General features: G+C 41.1%; 1 protein-coding gene across 1 annotated transcript in view; it reads left to right on the top strand.

Annotated features, from left to right (window-relative positions):
* The first annotated feature begins 6,280 nt into the window (after window positions 1-6,280).
* The window catches only part of LOC124777597, a 313,220-nt gene continuing 301,111 nt past the window's right edge, over window positions 6,281-18,389 (top strand). Inside the window, exon 1 of the mRNA XM_047253060.1 lies at window positions 6,281-6,334. Within this exon, the coding sequence (XP_047109016.1) occupies window positions 6,328-6,334 (7 nt within the window). The 5' untranslated portion in view covers window positions 6,281-6,327. The remainder of the gene's footprint in view (window positions 6,335-18,389) is intronic.

Genomic DNA, 18,389 nt, shown 5'->3' with positions numbered 1-18,389 from the left:
TGGGCTTTCAGTACACATAAAGATTTTCTGTCACAAGAGTCCACATCCTGATCCCATTTTCTCCTGGATTACACAATTCAGGAAGGACTGGAAGGATTTTTCTCCCAGATAACAGCCGCGAGTTTATCAGTACGGCCGGCGTCTCTTCCCCCTTGTGAGTTTATTGAATTTCTCATCAAATCGCAATACACGCGAATTTTCACAGAATGTTTCAAGGAACATGTGTGCCTGACCTAAGTTCCTCCCAGTATCCTTATTCCGTAAACTTCTTTTAGATCCCCCATATGATAGACATACCCCCGCAAGGAGTAAGTGTGTAAGTAGGCTGTTTAGGTTTTTATGTTGGTAACTCCACATAGCGCTCTATATGAAAATCACTGACTGTGCTGTGTGTGCAGTCTGTGGCTGGTTTGAATTGTTGGAATTTGCTACTGCAGTGTTGGGCAGTTGGTTGTTAATAGCGCGCAGGGTTGTGATATGTACGAGAATTCTCGTACGCATACGACAAATTCGTCATTTGTACGATGTACGAGGCAATAGTGAATACGAGAATTTTGCCTAACACTATTTTGTTGTTTTGTTCTTCAGCTTTTAATCCGATCGACACCTGGAGTCGTTACAGACGACTTACTCTACCCTATCCTATCCTCACTTAGTCTACAGACATCACAGAAACATACATGCCTACGGGGGAACTCGAACCTTAGTAGTTGCGGGCTCGTGGTTCGTGACACCTCACCAAGTCGTGTGTGCCGGCCGGAGTGACCAAGCGGTTCTAGGCGCTACAGTCCGAAACCGCGCGACCGCTACGGTCGCAGGTTCGAATCCTGCCTCGGGCATGGATATGTGTGAAGTCCTTATGTTAGTTAGGTTTAATTAGTTCTAAGTTCTAGCGGACTTATGACCTCAGCATGTGAGTCCCATAGTGCTCAGAGCCATTTGAACCATTTTTGAACCAAGTCGTGTGGCTATGGAGGCGGGTCCAAATTTTTTACCAAATATACATTATACACATTTGTTTGGAAAATAATCAATTCATCTGTTATATTTTAAAAATGATTAGAAACTGTTACGAATCCATGCAGTCTCTGTCAATCAACAAATTTCAGGCTGGAGAGAGAGCGTCAAACTACCGACGTGACAAAACGATTAAAGTCTAGAATGAGGCTTAGTTCAAAGCCTGGCCCTGGGAAATAAATTAAATAAGCTTTCTGACCGAGTTATAAGTGATGAACAAGTTTTTAACTGTTTACACGAATCCTTTGCAAAAAATGTATTATATGTTCTTAGAGTGGATTCTACCAAAATTTACTACTTTCAACGATTATTTCCGGTCTACAACAGTAGTAATTGTTGACCTTCATGACAAGATTAGCGCTCTCTATACAGAAATATTTCTGTATTTCATGAAACGCACTTATGTCATGGGAAAAAATCTCAATGATGTTGACCCAAAAAATGCAGCGCATCATCTGGAAGATTCACAACTTCTGAAGAACGTTGGCACACCAGAGATAAAGAATCACCCACATCTTATCAAGGATTTTCATCATCGATGCAGGAACTTTCTTGTGGTGAGTACACCTCGTTTGCCTGAAATCATATATAATTTGTGTTTTACTGTTTTCTATACATTTGTGTGTTTATGTGTGGCATACCTAATGAGAGCTATTAATTCTCAAATATTACAGACAGCTTCGTGCCAGATCAAATTACGGTATGATATGGAAGATAAAGTGCTGTCCAAACTAGCGGCACTCAAACCTACAAATGCCCTGTCACAATGTTTCCGAGGTACAACACCTTCACTCATGCCTTTAATGGAACTGTTGCCACGTATAATTTCTCCCTCAGATCTCGATTTAGCACAAACTGCAGATGACCAGTGGAGGCGTCTCCCTCTGGTTTTCGCTTGTCTCCCAAACTCACTACAAAAGGAACAATCACCAGACAAAATGTGGAATATATTAAATAACGAATCTGAAGAATTTAAGGGATTGAGCGTTTTCGCTCTCTCAATTTTGAGTTTACCTCATTGAAATGCAGACTGCGAAAGAGTTTTTTCTAAGGTATGTAAAGCAATGAAGCTAATAACTAGTTAATAATATGATTTCATACTTGTCAGGTTATTGAAGTTTCATGTTCAACTTCAGGTAAACCTCATGAAAACCAAAATTAGGAACAGACTCCAAACCAGTACACTGAATGAAGCACTTCTTGCCTCTGAATGCATTAAAGAACGACCAGGAAACAACGGAACATGTGTAACTTTTGAGCCAACACACGAAATGTACGAGAAAATGACGTCGGACACTCTTTATAAAACGAAACAGGAAGAAGAAGATGTAGACATCGAATTTGTTTCATAATTACAAATTCTTGGACATAGTTTTATTCATCTGTACATAAGGTTTTGTATATATATATATATATATATGTATATATATATACCACGAATAAAAAATTTTCAGAACGTACTAGAATTTTTACTAAAATACGAGAATTTCATGAGGTTGGTACGAGAATCGCGCTGTCTGGATATCACAACCCTGACAGCGCGTAGCGTTGCGCAGCTGGAGGTGAGCCGCCAGCAGTGGTGGATGTGGGGAGAGAGAAGGCGGAGTTTTGAGAGCGGATGATCTGGACGTGTGTCCATCAGAGACCGTAAATTTGTAAGACTGGATGTCATGAACTGATATATATATATATATATATATATATATATATATATATATATATATATATATATATATAATGACTTTTTAACACTATTAAGGCAAATACATTGTTTGTTCTCTATCAAAATCTTTCATTTGCTAACTATGCCTATCAGTAGTTAGTGCCTTCAGTAGTTAGAATCTTTTATTTAGCAGTCAGTAGTGGCGCTCGCTGTATTACAGTAGTTCGAGTAACGAAGATTTTTGTGAGGTAAGTGATTCATGAAAGGTATAGGTTATTGTTAGTCGGGGCCATTCTTTTGTAGGGATTATTGAAAGTCAGATTGCGTTGCGCTAAAAATATTGTGTGTCAGTTTAGTGTTGAACAGAATAAGTAAAGAGAGAAATGTCTGAGTACGTTCAGTTCAGCTCAGCTGTTTGAAGATCAGATAATGTAAGAGGTTTATCAGCACAGTAATTCATAAATTTTTCTAAGGGGACGTTTCAAGTGTTCTAAGTAAGCTTGAAAAATATAATCATCAGTATTTGTCCATTGTTAACCATAAACCCGTCGTCACTCAATATTTGACATCTCTGTTATTTCACTCCGAAGCGCTGCACCAAATACTTCTTCAGATGAAGTTTTTACATCACTCATTCTGCTGCCTGTATACCTGGTAACTCCCGGGGCACTCTTGATAACGTTCGAAGCATGTTGTTGACATGTTGGATGTTGAGAGTAAGTATGACTAATGAGTGTCATTACTGCTAAAATATATAACAGGCAGTCAGAAAGTATTTGACATTAGAGTAATTTTATTAATGTCGCGTCACTATGACCCGAACGTTACTTACTTAACTACCAAAGTTTATGACCAAGTGACGTAAAATACTTAAAAACTTTTTTAAACAAGCACTGTCCTTGCATTTTTAGACAAAGTCATCAAATTTTGTTAAGTTGTATTGATATTTAAATAATAAGTAACGAATTTATATATATATATATATATATATATATATATATATATATATATATATTTTCCTTTATTGAATTTCAATTCCCCCCGAAGGAGGTGGGCTGGCAGCAGCTTAGTATGCTGCTCTTCAGCCTACAGACTTTGTTACAAAGATGAAGAGAATAAATAGTAAAAACAGGCGATAAAATCGGAGACTTAAAGAGTAACATGGCGAAAAGAAATCGTGGAACTTAAAGAACAGAGGGATGATGACGCTAAGAAAATACGAGGGCAGTTCAATAAGTAATGCAACACATTTTTTTTTGAAACAGGGGTTGTTTTATTCAGCATTGAAATACACCAGGTTATTCCCCAATCTTTTAGCTACACAACACTATTTTTCAACGTAATCTCCATTCAATGCTACGGCCTTACGCCACCTTGAAATGAGGGCCTGTATGCCTGCACGGTACCATTCCACTGGTCGATGTCGGAGCCAACGTCGTACTGCATCAATAACTTCTTCATCATCCGCGTAGTGCCTCCCACGGATTGCGTCCTTCATTGGGCCAAACATATGGAAATCCGACGGTGCGAGATCGGGCTGTAGGGTGCATGAGGAAGAACAGTCCACTGAAGTTTTGTGAGCTCCTCTCGGGTGCGAAGACTTGTGTGAGGTCTTGCGTTGTCATGAAGAATGAGAAGTTCGTTCAGATTTTTGTGCCTACGAACACGCTGAAGTCGTTTCTTCAATATCTGAAGAGTAGCACAATACAGTTCAGAGTTGATCGCTTGACCATGGGGAAGGACATCGAACAGAATAACCCCTTCAGCGTCCCAGAAGACTGTAACCATGACTTTACCGGCTGAGGGTATGGCTTTAAACTTTTTCTTGGTAGGGGAGTGGGTGTGGCGCCACTCCATTGATTGCCGTTTTGTTTCAGGTTCGAAGTGATGAACCCATGTTTGATCGCCTGTAACAATCTTTGACAAGAAATTGTCACCCTCAGCCACAAGACGAGCAAGCAATTCCGCACAGATGGTTCTCCTTTGCTCTTTATGGTGTTCGGTTAGACAACGAGGGACCCAGCGGGAACAAACCTTTGAATATCCCAACTGGTGAACAATTGTGACAGCACTACCAACAGAGATGTCAAGTTGTTTGATGGTGATCCGTCGATCACCTCGAACGAGTGTGTTCGCACGCTCCGCCATTGCAGGAGTCACAGCTGTGCACGGCCGGCCCGCACGCGGGAGATCAGACATTCTGCAAGCGCCTATGAATATCTGAGATGGCCTGGTTTTCCACCAAAAGAAACTCGATCACTGCCCGTTGTTTGCAACGCACATCCGTTACAGACGCCATTTTAACAGCTCCGTACAGCGCTGCCACCTGTCGGAAGTGAATGAAACTATACGAGACGAAGCGGGAATGTTTGAAAATATTCCACAAGAAATTTCCGGTTTTTTCAACCAAAATTGGCCGAGAAAAAAAATGTGTTGCATTACTTATTGAACTGCCCTGGTACATACAAAGCAGACAGGTAAAACAACAGACAGACAATTAAGAAACACGGCTACAGTCTGGTTTCTGTTCGCAAAAGAAATAAAATTCACACCCAGTGACAGCATGGTTTCTGTTCGCAACATGAGAAAGATGAACAACACTGAACAGTCACTGGAACACTGCAGTAAAAAGTTGGCAAATGTGACATACCACAGCCGAGAGCAGGTGGGGGGAAACTGGACAGATAATGGGAAAATAAAAAAGGGGGGGAGCCAGGAAAGGAGCTGATGGAGGAGGAGGACCCATAAGAGGGATGGGGGGTGCTGGGTGGACGCGACAGGGGTAGGCAGAGGAGGAGAATACAAATGGACTTGGGGGGGGGGGGGAGAAAGGAGGTAGGGAGAGGTTTAGTGGGGAGAAAACAGGACGGAAGGGGGGAAGAGGCAGCCCAGGGAAAGGACAGAGGAAAGGAGGGGGAGGGAGGATCAGAGTTGATAGGAGGGATAAATGGAGGGAGAGAGGGCATCATCTGGGAGGGGGAGTTGATAGAAGCCACCTTGGGAAAGGAGATGTAGGGTGTAGAGATGGACGAATTTATAAGCATTTCGGGTAATATATACCCGAGCAGAACAGCAGGGTGAACGGTTCTAGGCGCTCAGTCCGGAACCGCGAGACTACTACAGTCGCAGGTTCGAATCCTGCCTCGGGCATGGATGTGTGTGACGTCCTTAGGTTAGTTAGGTTTAAGTAGTTCTAAGTTCTAGGGGAGTGATGACCACAGATGTTAAGTCCCATAGTGCTCAGAGCCATTTGAACTACTTTTGAACCAGCAGGATGAAGACTATACTACACAGTCCCCAGCCAGTGAAGCAGAGGGCGATAAGCTAGTACCTAATAACAGTGCAATGAAGTTGTCTCACTGTTTTGCTGTCACGCGCTCAACAGAATGAAATGAAATATCACCGAGTTTATCAGTCACGTTACGTTACGGGATAGTGGCAGTCGCATCAGACACGTAGGTAACGGAGACGTATAAAATCCTCTGCCTCTCTGTACCTGGCGCAGTCGCTTGCCTCTGTCGTCACCAAGGACGTGTAGGTGACGTCATCTGCAGTAGAAATAGCGTAGCAGGAGTTAGGGTGAGTCAGTATTGCCGTGCAGCTTACCAGAGAGGTTGAGCGCGCTGAAACGGCGATCTTCACCTACGATGACCGGTAAGTACCACGTTACAGCACTGCAATGTTTTCCATGTGAGAACAGGACATCGCTGTAGTGTAGCTTTATGTTACGAAGAACGGAGTGTTTCACAGTTGCATAGCCTACAAACAACCACGTAGTTAATGAGAAACAGGAACAAAATTCCTTTATGAAATCAGTGTCTCTAATAATTATCTCTATAATTCTAATTTGTATCCAAAAAGCGGACCATATTTAGGAAGAATGGTCATCGTCGTTCAGGTAATTTCATCAAGCAAAGGTTCTATTATTAGCTTGATTGCATCATATTTCAGTGGGATAAAAGATGTGTTTGTTTATGTGAAGTGCACCGCAAAAGATTGGTGCGACCATTGACCATATAGCCGTGAAATATTTATTGCTTTCCTCCAAAGGGTATCTAAAAACAGGAGTCGTTTCTTTAGAATTGACAACTTTTAGTGGTAATACTGCACTTGTACAACATAATACGAAGGCGGTCTGTGTACTGGTAACAAATATTTTCATATTGTCGTCACTGTTAAATGTGGCTGCAAAAGCAAAGGCTAACGTTGCGTGTAAATTGTATTCAGTGATTGGGTTCAATGCAAAAGAGTGTACTATGGTGAAAATGCACAGTAAAATGTATGGAATCGTTAATGAATGAATAACTGCTACTATCTTCACTGAAAAGTGAAAGGTGATCATATTACTAAGAACCATTTTCTCGTGGCCTATTGGTGTACCCCTGTGTTTCGACCTCGGATGTGTAGCGTCACAGGTTACAACGTAGTCAATCAACATAGTAAAACATCACAAACATATGACTGCGGGTTTGATCCTGCGCCAATAGGAGTTGTGTGTGAAAGCTGACACGAGGGAGGAACGAGACATGCCGTAAATGCTGTAAATATCTTCACTTCGTATTTTCAATTATGGCGAAGTTGGGATCACATAAATGCTCACACGTCTGCGTTATTTTCTCCCACTAGTAAATAAGTTTCTGCATTTCGAATGCTGTAAATCTATTCAAGAATTCTCTTATATTTAGCTTCGTATGGGGAGATAGCAGAGTTAAGGCGAATAGTTTGTTTACAGTAAGCGATTATAGAAACGGTGTTCTGAAAAATAAAGAAATTTTCGCTTGAATGTTATTTTATGGTTTTTGTAAAGACATAAATCGTTTCATTCAACTTTTGGTAACCACCTTCAGAACATTTTTTAAACTCGTTTACGTTCGACAACGACAAACATAGTGAAGCTAAAAACATCGATGTCGCGCGAAATACGATTGAAGAGTATCGGCATGAAATTTTTCCGACGTATTCTGCCAATTTTGAGCGAAGGCAGGAAATGGGCTGGTGTTGAGTGCTAAGCAAATGTAGAAACGTTGATACTACCTGAATATATTCATACGAGTGTTTCTTTATTCTGAGATTAACCGACACCAGCAACGGCATTTTGTCCATGAAGCACCGCAAGGAAAACGACGCTTATTTATTTTGTTACGCCGGACACAGAGGGACAAATGTATTATAGTATCGAAGAGCAGTTAATGCCGAATTGTGCACAGCATTTCTCAGAATCAGTTTTCGGTCTGGAACGCGCTGTGGAACTTTCCTGAACTTTACTTTTTAACTTTTATAGTTCTTTTGTACGTGTGTGTACGGGAGGGCGAGAAGGAGGGAAGGTCTCTTACCTTCCACTTAGCCCGTCCTTACTCATGCCGATGGTTCCTTCTTGTAGTTGCATTCTTTGTCACTTTACATGTTACGAACGAAGACATGAAAGATGATATATTTAATTCAGAACCAACAGTTCTTCAAAAGTAAGATTCGTTTTGTAACTAAAGTCAGTTCAGTTACCTGAGTTTTGAAAATACGTGGGAACCAAACCGACCTTTGATCGCAGATTCCGGTTATTCAGTTCAGTAAGCGATATCGGTCGCAGTTATCATCATCAGATCGACTTGTCTCATTGTGGTCGTTGTTGTGGTCTTCAGTCCTGAGACTGGTTTGATGCAGCTCTCCATGCTACTCTTATCCTGTGCAAGCTTCATCTCCCAGTACCTACTGCAGCTTACATCCTTCTGAATCTGCTTAGTGTATTCATCTCTTGGTCTCCCTCTACGATTTTTACCCTCCATGCTGCCCTGCAGTACCAAATTGGTGATCCCTCGATGTCTCAGAACATGTCCTACCAACCGATACCTTCTTCTAGTCAAGTTGTGCCACAAACTCCACTTCTCCCCAATGCTATTCAATACCTCCTCATTAGTTATGTGATCTACCCATCTAAACTTCAGGTATTGAATAGGATTGGGGAGAAGAGGAGTTTGTGGCACAACTTGACTAGAAGAAGGAATCCATTGGTAGGACATGTTCTGAGACATCGAGGGATCACCAATTTGGTACTGGAGGGCAGCGTGGAGGGTAAAAATCGTAGAGGGAGACCCAGAGATGAATACACTAAGCACATTCAGAAGCATGTAGGTTGCAGTAGGTACTGGGAAATGAAGAAGCTTGAGCAGGATAGAGTAGCATGGAGAGCTGTATCAAACCAGTCTCAGGACTGAAGACCACAACAACAACAACAACAACAACAACAACCTCCTCATTAGTTATGCGATCTGCCCATCTAATCTTCAGCATTCTTCTGTAGCACCACATTTCGAAAGCTTCTATTCTTTTCTTGTCCAAACTATTTATCGTCCACGTTTCACTTCCATACATAGCTACAGTCCAAACAAATACTTTTAGAAACGACTTCCTGACATTTAAATCTATACTCGATGTTAACAAATTTTTCTTCTTCAGAAACGCTTTCCTTGCCACTGTAAGTCTACAATTTATATCCACTCTACTGCGACCATCATCAGTTATTTTGCTCCCTAAATAGCAAAACTCATTTACTACTTTAAGTGTCTCATTTCCTATTCTAACTCCCTCAGCATCACCCGACTTCATTCGACTACATTCCATTATCCTCGTTTTGCTTTTGTTGATGTTCATCTTATACCCTCCTTTCACGACACTGTACATTCCGTTCAACTGGTCTTCCAAGTCCTTTGCTGTGTCTGACAGAATTACAATGTCATCGGCGAACCTCAAAGTTTTTATTTCTTCTCCATAGATTTTAATACCTACTCCAAACTTTTCTTTTGTTTCCTTCGTAGCTTCCTCAATATACAGATTGAATAACATCGGGGATAGGCTACAACCCTGTGTCACTCCCTTCCCAACCACAGTTTCCCTTTCATGCCCCTCGACTCTTATAAACTGCCATCTGGTTTCTGTACAAATTGAAAATAGCCTTTCACTCCCTGTATTTTACCCCTGCCACCTTCAGAATTTGAAAGAGAGTATTCCAATCAACATTGTCAAAATCTTTCTCTAAGTCTACAAATGCTAGAAACGTAGGTTTGTCTTCCTTAATCTTTCTTCTAAGATACGTCGTAGGGTCAGTATTGCCTCACATGTTCTAACATTTCTACGGAATGCAAACTGATCTGAGGTCGGCTTCTACCAGTTTTTCCATTCGTCGGTAAAGAATTCACGTTAGTATTTTGCAGCTGTGACTTATCAAACTAATAGTTCGGTAATTTTCACATCTGTCAACACCTACTTTCTTTGGGATTGGAATTATTATATTCTTCTTTGAGTCTAAGCATATTTCGCCTGTCTCATACATCTTGCTCACCAGATGGTAGAGTTTTGTCATGACTGGCTCTCCAAAGGCTATCAGTAGTTCTAATGGAATGTTGTCTACTCCGGGGGTCTTGTTTCGACTCAGGTCTTCCCGTGATCTGTCAAACTCTTCACGCAGTATCATATCTCCCATTTCATCTTCATCTACATCCTCTTCCATTTCTATAATACTGTGCTCAAGTACATAGCCCTTGTATAGACCCTCTATATACTCCTTCCACCTTTCTGCTTTCCCTTCTTTGCTTAGAACTGGGTTTCCATCAAAACTCTTGATATTAATGCAAGTTCTCCTTTCTCCAAAGGTCTCTTTAATTTTCCTGTAGGCAGTATCTATTTTATCCCTAGTGAGATAAGCCTCTACATCCTTACATTTGTCCTCTAGCCATCCCTGCTTAGCCATTTTGCACTTCCTGTCGATCCCATTTTTGAGACGTTTGTATTCCTTTTTGCCTGCTTCATTTATTGCATTTTTATATTTTCTCCTTTCATCAATTAAATTCAATATTTCTTCTGTTACCCAAGGATTTCTACTAGCCCTCGTCTTTTTAGCTATTTGATCCTCTGCTGCCTTCACTATTTCATCCCTCAAAGCTACCCATTCTTCTTCTACTGTATTTCCTTCCCCCATTCCTGTCAATTGTTCCCTTATGCTCTCCCTGAAACTCTGTACAACCTCTGGTTCTTTCAGTTTATCCAGGTGCCATCTCCTTAAATTCCCACCTTTTTTCAGTTTCTTCAGTTTTAATCTACAAGTTATGGGTAGCAATGCAAAATTATGGTTTAGTGCAGGAAGTAAAGCACTTATGTGACGGTTTCAAAATTAAAAATATCTCTACATTTAAAGTTTCGGTGTCACTCTTACAACAATTGGAAGAAGCGTAAAAAGACATCACAGTGTCCAGACGAGTCCAGTCGCTTCCGCCGTACGGTGTTTCGACAGCGAACTTTTCCGTCATCTTCAGGTGATAACTGTAGTATAAATTCTACAGGTATCATAGGAAGATGACAAGGTATGCTGTCGAAACATCGTGTTACGAAAACGACGGTACCTAGCTGCACACCCAACAGTACAGACCGTTGATTTAGCAACAAGGCCTTAGATACACAGTAATTTTCCTGCCTAACACACTACTATATAGTGACAACTTCACAGAGAAGACACAGGTATTGTTGTGCAAGTCGGAGTATGTCACCGTGTGTGCAGCTAAAACATGAGAGATAATCAAAAAGGAGAGAAATGAACTGACGCCCCTTCGACTGGATTTTTAGCGAAGAAGTGGCATCTCCAGACTAGAAAACATCAGAAAAAAACGGAAATTTGTAGGAAAAAAGGCGCTACCGTCTATGCCATAGATAGAGAAACAAGGACTTAGTGTGGCCGCTTCCAACGAATGGATGATAACCGGATTATATTCATCATAAAAACTTTAAAATATGCATGCAAATATGCATGAGAAATCCTTAAAAATGCATGAAAAGTGTCTAAATGTGCAAGATCAAATAATAGATAAAACATGGCAGTTAATGTGTGCATTATATCTCAAAGTCGAACCTGTGCATATCAGTTACGAGGAAGAACGCCGGCCACGTGAAAAATCGGTTCATTTAGAACGCTGATATCATTTTCTGAATACCTCTGGTAGAGGTTAGGAGGCGGGCCTTTCTGGAATTATTTTCTAAACATTTGCAAAATGGGGACGCATACCGTGTTTCAAGAATTGTTCGTTCTTTGCTATTGTTGTCGGTAACAAGAGGGTGCGATGCGAGTGAGTCAAACAACCGTTATGTACGGGACCAACTTCAAGATATATCGCACGCAGAGAGGCACGCTAAGAACACCGTAATATTTTATTTAAAAAACATACAATCATGAATTTTTTTGAACAGCATTACATTTAATTAATACTTTTGGACCAAAGCGTCATATACAATTTATTTTACATTTTTCTGCTATTGTAAATGTAAACGACCAAGTACTGTTCCAATTGTTTGGTAGTAAGATTGTGTTTTCGATCACTTAAAACATTTTTATAAGAGAAAAATTACCGTTCTACATCAGCTGAGGTAACCGGGCTGTACGGTATTTGAATTTGGGTGCTATGATGGCACTTATTGTTTATGGTAAAAGTTCACCCGTCCCTTTATTAAAACTATCAATGTGGCACAAGAGTTCAAAGCCTGGGATATTGTTTAAAATGTTTCCAAACTTTTCTCTGTTTTCCTGGGAATACCTCCGGCAATGAGCAGTTCATTAGAATAATTTTATTCACTTGCTGAATATATTCATCCAACGCCAAACCTTGAGTTTCAGGAATATGGAAAAAATGACTGCCTATCACAGCGAAGTCTTTTTTAATGCAAAAATCCTTAAAAGCCTCTGCGCTATGGAAGTCGTTTACTGCCCCTCTAATGGCCTCGAAATGTTCATTCTAGACAACACAGCTTCGACCTAAGTACTCCAACGAGCTACCATTGGTTCTGGAGGTAAACGCACATTTGATAGTTTTCCTTTGTTCATCTTGATGCGAGCAAGAGCCTTCAGATACATTTTCTTTGTCGATGAAATCAGTTTATTTACATACACAAACGTGGAACACACTTCTTCAGCAAGGCGATGTCCTCCATGAGCAGAGCACATCACATGAATCAAATTGGGGCAGCATCTGAACTAAACACCAACACCCTTTTATCTTCAGAAGATTCTGGAAATATTATTCTAATCCCTTGGTCACAAATCTGGCGATCGTAGAATGATTTACTTTTTCAAATTCTTTACAGCCCGCTAAATAACGAGGAGGCTCATCTTTTAAAACAAAAACAATTAAATTTGCAATGTAACGGCCACAAGTGTCTTTAGTTTAGTCCACTGAAATCCAGATAATGTTGTCCTTCATTGTGTATTTCTTCCAGAACGTTTACGTAAATTGTCGGTATGTTACTTTTACGCAGTGTTAAATCATATGGTATATTATAACTTAAGCGATATTTGCGCAGGAAGAATTTGAGGATAGGGTTATGTAAGTCTTATGAAGAGGGGTATTGCTTGCAATGAGTGCTTCACATAGATCCATATTAAACGGGCTTCTTTGTTTACAAATCCCTGTTTTCAGAAGGTGTTCAAATGGCTCTGAGCACTGTGGGACTTAACTTCTGAGGTCATCAACCTAGAAATTACAATTACTTAAACCTAACTAACCTAAGGACATCACACACATCGATGCCCGATGCAGGACTCGAACCTGCGACCGTAGCGGTCGCGCGGTTCCAGACTGTAGCGCCTAGAACCGCTCGGCCAACCCGGCCGGCTCAGAAGTTGTTGTCGTGGTCCTTTCTTCTGCAGTCCTGCGGTATGAAGACTTGTCTTGATGTGACGGTCTATTTGAATCTTTTTTTTTTTTTTTTTTTTGCACGAAACGTTTTTCTCGGAAACTGGCCAATATACGAACTCCGTCGTATGTAGATATTCCAGGATGGTCAGCTATCCAGGAAACGACGTTTGTTTTCAGGCGGCAGGGCGCACAACACGTTACTCACTACGCCTGGTGAACACGTTCAACCGTGTGCAATTAAATGTAAAGCTAAACTGAAACAATGGGCGTGCGACTAAAAGCTTGCGTAGTTTAATTTAATTTTTGCCGACACACACGGTATGACAGCGGAGGGGATTAACCGAGGGCGCGGGCGCAAGAGCATTGACTCTGTCTGCCTGTTCCTGTTCCTCTTCTGTAACGATTTCGCTGCGAAGTGGCCTCTCGGTTAGCGATTGCACGAAGTTCTAGGTTGCGGTCAATCTGTCAGACATCAGAACTTGATCGAGCTAGAGACCGCCTGCCTAAACTATTAAAATATTGTAAGCATAGAGCGAAAATATGCATCGTTACAAGTTTTTAGTTAAAATATGCAATAACTCTTGAAAGGGAGCCAAATATGCAAATGCAACATGCAAAAGCGTATAATCCGGTCTCTAATGATAACTGATGGCCAAAAGGAATCTATAAATGGACACCAAATGAGGGAAGAAAACATGGGACACAATCCAGAGGATGGATGTAAGACGTTAAAGACGCTATGAATTAAAGGGCCCTTCAGGAAGAAGATTGGGCAGATAGGTAACTAAGGTAGTAAGGGGAGAAGGAAGACAGCCATAAAAAAGCCGGGTATATACAGTTTAAGGGTATTTCAGGGTAAGTTGTGCTGGTAAATAATTCTTAAGAAAACAATCCGATACGTTATGCTGTCTCCGATTTAATCCTATCATCAAAGTTAGCCAATTAGGTTGTTGTGCCCGCAAAAACAAGCAGCATGGCAGAGGCGGTGTTGCCAAACGTTTTCTTCGTTTGGTTAGCTGAAACCGAAAAGGAAGAAATGGGAAACCAACGGACGTTTACAAGATCGAGTCTTGCTACCGCCCATTGTCAGATTGTTTCGCTCTCTTGTTCGGTTTGAGGAAAGCAAACAAACAAAACGTTGGGCAATACCATAGCTGCCAGGCTGCTTGAATCTGCGCGCACAATGATGCGATTGGCTAGTTATAATGCTAATTATATATTGGAAAGGGTGCAACGTACCGAATATCTTTCTTAACAGTTATTCCCCTGCACAACCTACCCAACAACCACCTAACAAGCTTCGCAGACTTTTCTGATCACCATGCAAATAATAGGAGCTTAACTGTTTATCGTTATTGTTACACTCTGAGTACTTTTGCACACCTTTTTAAGAGCATAGGTCGCCATTAAATAATCCGAAAAGCAATGAGCCGCGCGTGTAGGCCTGTACGCTTGGATCGTAAATCACTAACGGCTGAAGCGACGCCAGTCCATCCTAACGTTCTACGTCGAAATATTTGTTATGCAACCATTTATCTCGTCGAACTTCTAGTACTGTACGGTACTAGAATGGGGCTTGTTGTTTGATGCTTACTTCCACTGAATATTGTATATTACGTACACGCGCTGCCATGAGTTCTGATTCGGCATAAGAAATATCAACGACAACAATTTCGCAACTTCATAATATAAATTGATCTCCGGCTGTTTGTTTCATTCTCTTACACATTTTCACTTCTTCTAGCTTTATATGTAAAGTGCAGATAAAACAATCATATTGTAGACCCAATACATCGCCGTCTCCTAAACTTATCGCGTCATGTAACCAAATACCTACATCAGCTATTTCCTCAGTGTTTCAAATGGAAAAGAAAATTTCAAAGTTATTTTTCGCACTGGCTGCTTAAAGTCAGAATCAGCAAATATATACAGTCTTCTGCTTATCTTAATCACCAGTGATGTTGACAGCAAGCAGGGTGAGTATTGCTGGAAATTCCTGGCAGATGACAACTGTGTGTCGGACCGGGACGCAAATATGGTAGGGGAGACCGGGGCTAGCTGTTATAAATTTTTTTGGAATCTCGCATACCTCGACACAATACACGTATGTCGATTGGACAGATGCCAAAAGTTAGCCCATTATTTAGTCTTCAGAATGAAGTTTTTGTCATAAACGTAAGCTCAGATTGTTAAGCTCTAAATTAACTTTTTTGCTAACTTGTATGATGTAACAACCTACGCCACTGTGGGGCATCTTGTTACACTATATGGGGTTGGTTGTTACATAATAATTAAGAAAAAATATATTTTGGTTCCATAACACATTTATTTAATCATTAGTTTTAATGCAAGAGGTGGTAACAAATCATGAAACTTGAAACACAGTACTAATATTGACATACGATCATCATTAATCTGATGAAGAAATATCAAGTTCATTATCAGAGCTACAGTTTTTACAAATGAAGAAACTGTCATGCTTGGCACACCTATCATGTGACCACCTTTTACATTTTGTGCACTGTAGCTATGTGGTTGGTAGTCTTGACAGAGAGTGTGGTTCCATACACTCGATACACAGCCGGCCGGGGTGGTCGAGCGGTTTTAGGCGTTACAGTTTGGAACCGCGCGATCGCTACGGTCGCAGGTTCGAATCCTGCCTCGGGCATGGATGTGTGTGATGTTCTTAGGTTTGTTAGGTTTAAGTAGTTCTAAGTTATAGGGGACGGATGACTTTAGAAGTTAAGTCCCATAGTGCTCAGAGCCATTGAACTCCATTGAACTCGATACACACGCAGTCGTCTTCCTCATCAGATGATTCTACGATCTCACATTTTCGTTTCCCCGTTTTTGCTGTCTTGTTTTTACTTTTCGGCGCCAACACCAGTCGTTGTCTTGCAGGTTTCTTTTGCCTATTTGCCTCAACTGTCAGGATAGCACTCACTCGTTTATTCCTTCTTACTGTTTTCTTGCGGGCAGGAGCTTTCGGGAAAGGCCTCAGTTCTTCAGGTGGCACATGTGTGTGTATGGAGTTTGCAGAACCAACTGTTGAGGTGCAAGCCGTCGGACTTGATTCCACACTTGTTGATGTGCTGGGAACGCCATCCCCTACTGAGTTCGTAATAGACGCAGAAAGCGGAGTTTCAACTTCCCTGTATGGGCGTTTCGTCACGGCAGAGGGCAAAAACTCATCGTCTGTAAAAATGTCTCTGTTAAATGGCCATATTCTAGTGACTTGAAATGCAGCCTTGATGTTGCTTGGCGTAGCAGTGCTAAGCAAAGATTGTTTAACTATAAATGTAACGTCAAATATCGTCACAGTGTTTCCAGCATTGTTTCATCCACGCATCTGATGCAGAGTTAATATATTTTTTAAATGGGCCAAACACAGCTCTGTCTAAAGGTTGCAATTTATGAGACGTATGTGGCGGAAAAGAGAGAAGGACAACCGCGTTTTCTTTGGCTACGTCCAAGACTGAAATATCAAGGTGCGATTGATGGTTGTCCAAAAGGAGGAGAACCGGTTGCTCTCTCGTACCCTGGAATGATGAATGAAATGAAGCATGAACGAGCGAAAATCTTGCCCTGTCATCCACCCTGACTTGTTTGCAGACCCTGCGCTACCTTCTGGCCCATTTCGAAGGAAATAATCCCCGAAGTTCTTTCTTGGAAACACAAAGAAAGGCGGGATTGAGTTTCCAGACGCATTTACTGCCAAGGCAACGGTAACCAGAGTTCCTCTTTTAGCAGACGTTATAACACCGACTTGTTTAATTCCATTCCTTACTACAATTTTGGCAGGCGTTTGTACCGTGGTGACGGCAGTCTCGTCCACATTATACACTTCTTGACATTGAAATTTGTATCGATCATAAACTTTACTTAGATTTGTAAAAAAACTACCTACACTGTGCTTATTGAAACTTTTAGCACTGCTTAGGCTGGTAGCTTCTGGTGTGCGGATGGAAAGCGTTTTCTTTCGTTTGAGGAATCCTCCAAACCAGTCAGTGGAAGCTGTTCTACATCGCTCCAACCAACGGGAAACTTGACGTTATTGTTCACGGCATATTGAAATGCTAGACTCCTCACTTCCTTCGCAGAAAGTCCATGGTAGAGCTTATCAGCTTTCTGAGCGTATTCTTCCAGCTCTGCTTCTTGTTCGTCTGAGAAAACCTGCCGAAATCGCTTATAACCAACGTTTGGGACAAGTATCTCTCCCGATTCTGAGAGTAAGCAGACAAGAAAAATTGTAATAGGCTGTTACAGGATACGTTTTCCTGAGCGTATCTGTTATGTCCGAAGAGGTTAATTTGATAGATATATTTATGTATTTCCACGTTATATAACACCAATAATCTACAACGCCACAGTTGGCGACGCTGACAATGAAAAATAAGCTGCCTACCTCCCTTTGTTTATTCCATTCGCTTACAAAACCTCTGCAGCGTCATAAAATTTATATTGTACTTTTGGGCAGCTTTCTGCAGTGAAGAAAAGCCACTTAGAACTTCATTTGCCGCTTCAGCATATATTTCATTGGGAATAGTGCCTCTGTCAGTCTTCTTATTATTACGCATTATACCTGTAGATAGACATAATCGCTTACATTTAAGGAAACAAAAACTCTTTGGGGCGAGTTGTTACACCGTAACAACTTGCCCCTGCGCCTTTGTAACAACTGACCCCATGCTACGCCATTTTCTCTTATTGTCGAAATCAACAATATAAACTTTTTGTTTGGAAGTTTAACGTATACTACTAGGTACCTGAATGTTGGACGCTGATATGTTGCAAAATTTAAAATGAAATCAGCAATTTCCTGTGAACTATGAAAAAATTCACACAGAGTAAAAAAATTACTCCAGCACAGGAAAAACACGATTTCTGTCACTAGCGCCTCATTACCAACTGACGGCTGATATAGGTAGAATGGGAGGAGGGAGTCTTAGTGCTACCATCTGGCGGAGCAACGAGTAAACTGCTCTAGCGCGGAAATTTTTATTGTCAAGTAACAACTTGCCCCCGTGTAACAACTAGCC

Source organism: Schistocerca piceifrons, chromosome 2 (genome assembly GCF_021461385.2).
Source record: "Schistocerca piceifrons isolate TAMUIC-IGC-003096 chromosome 2, iqSchPice1.1, whole genome shotgun sequence".
Taxonomy (NCBI): domain Eukaryota; kingdom Metazoa; phylum Arthropoda; class Insecta; order Orthoptera; family Acrididae; genus Schistocerca; species Schistocerca piceifrons.
The sequence above is the reverse complement of the archived record's forward strand: the minus strand, read 5'-3'. Positions and strand labels throughout refer to the sequence as shown.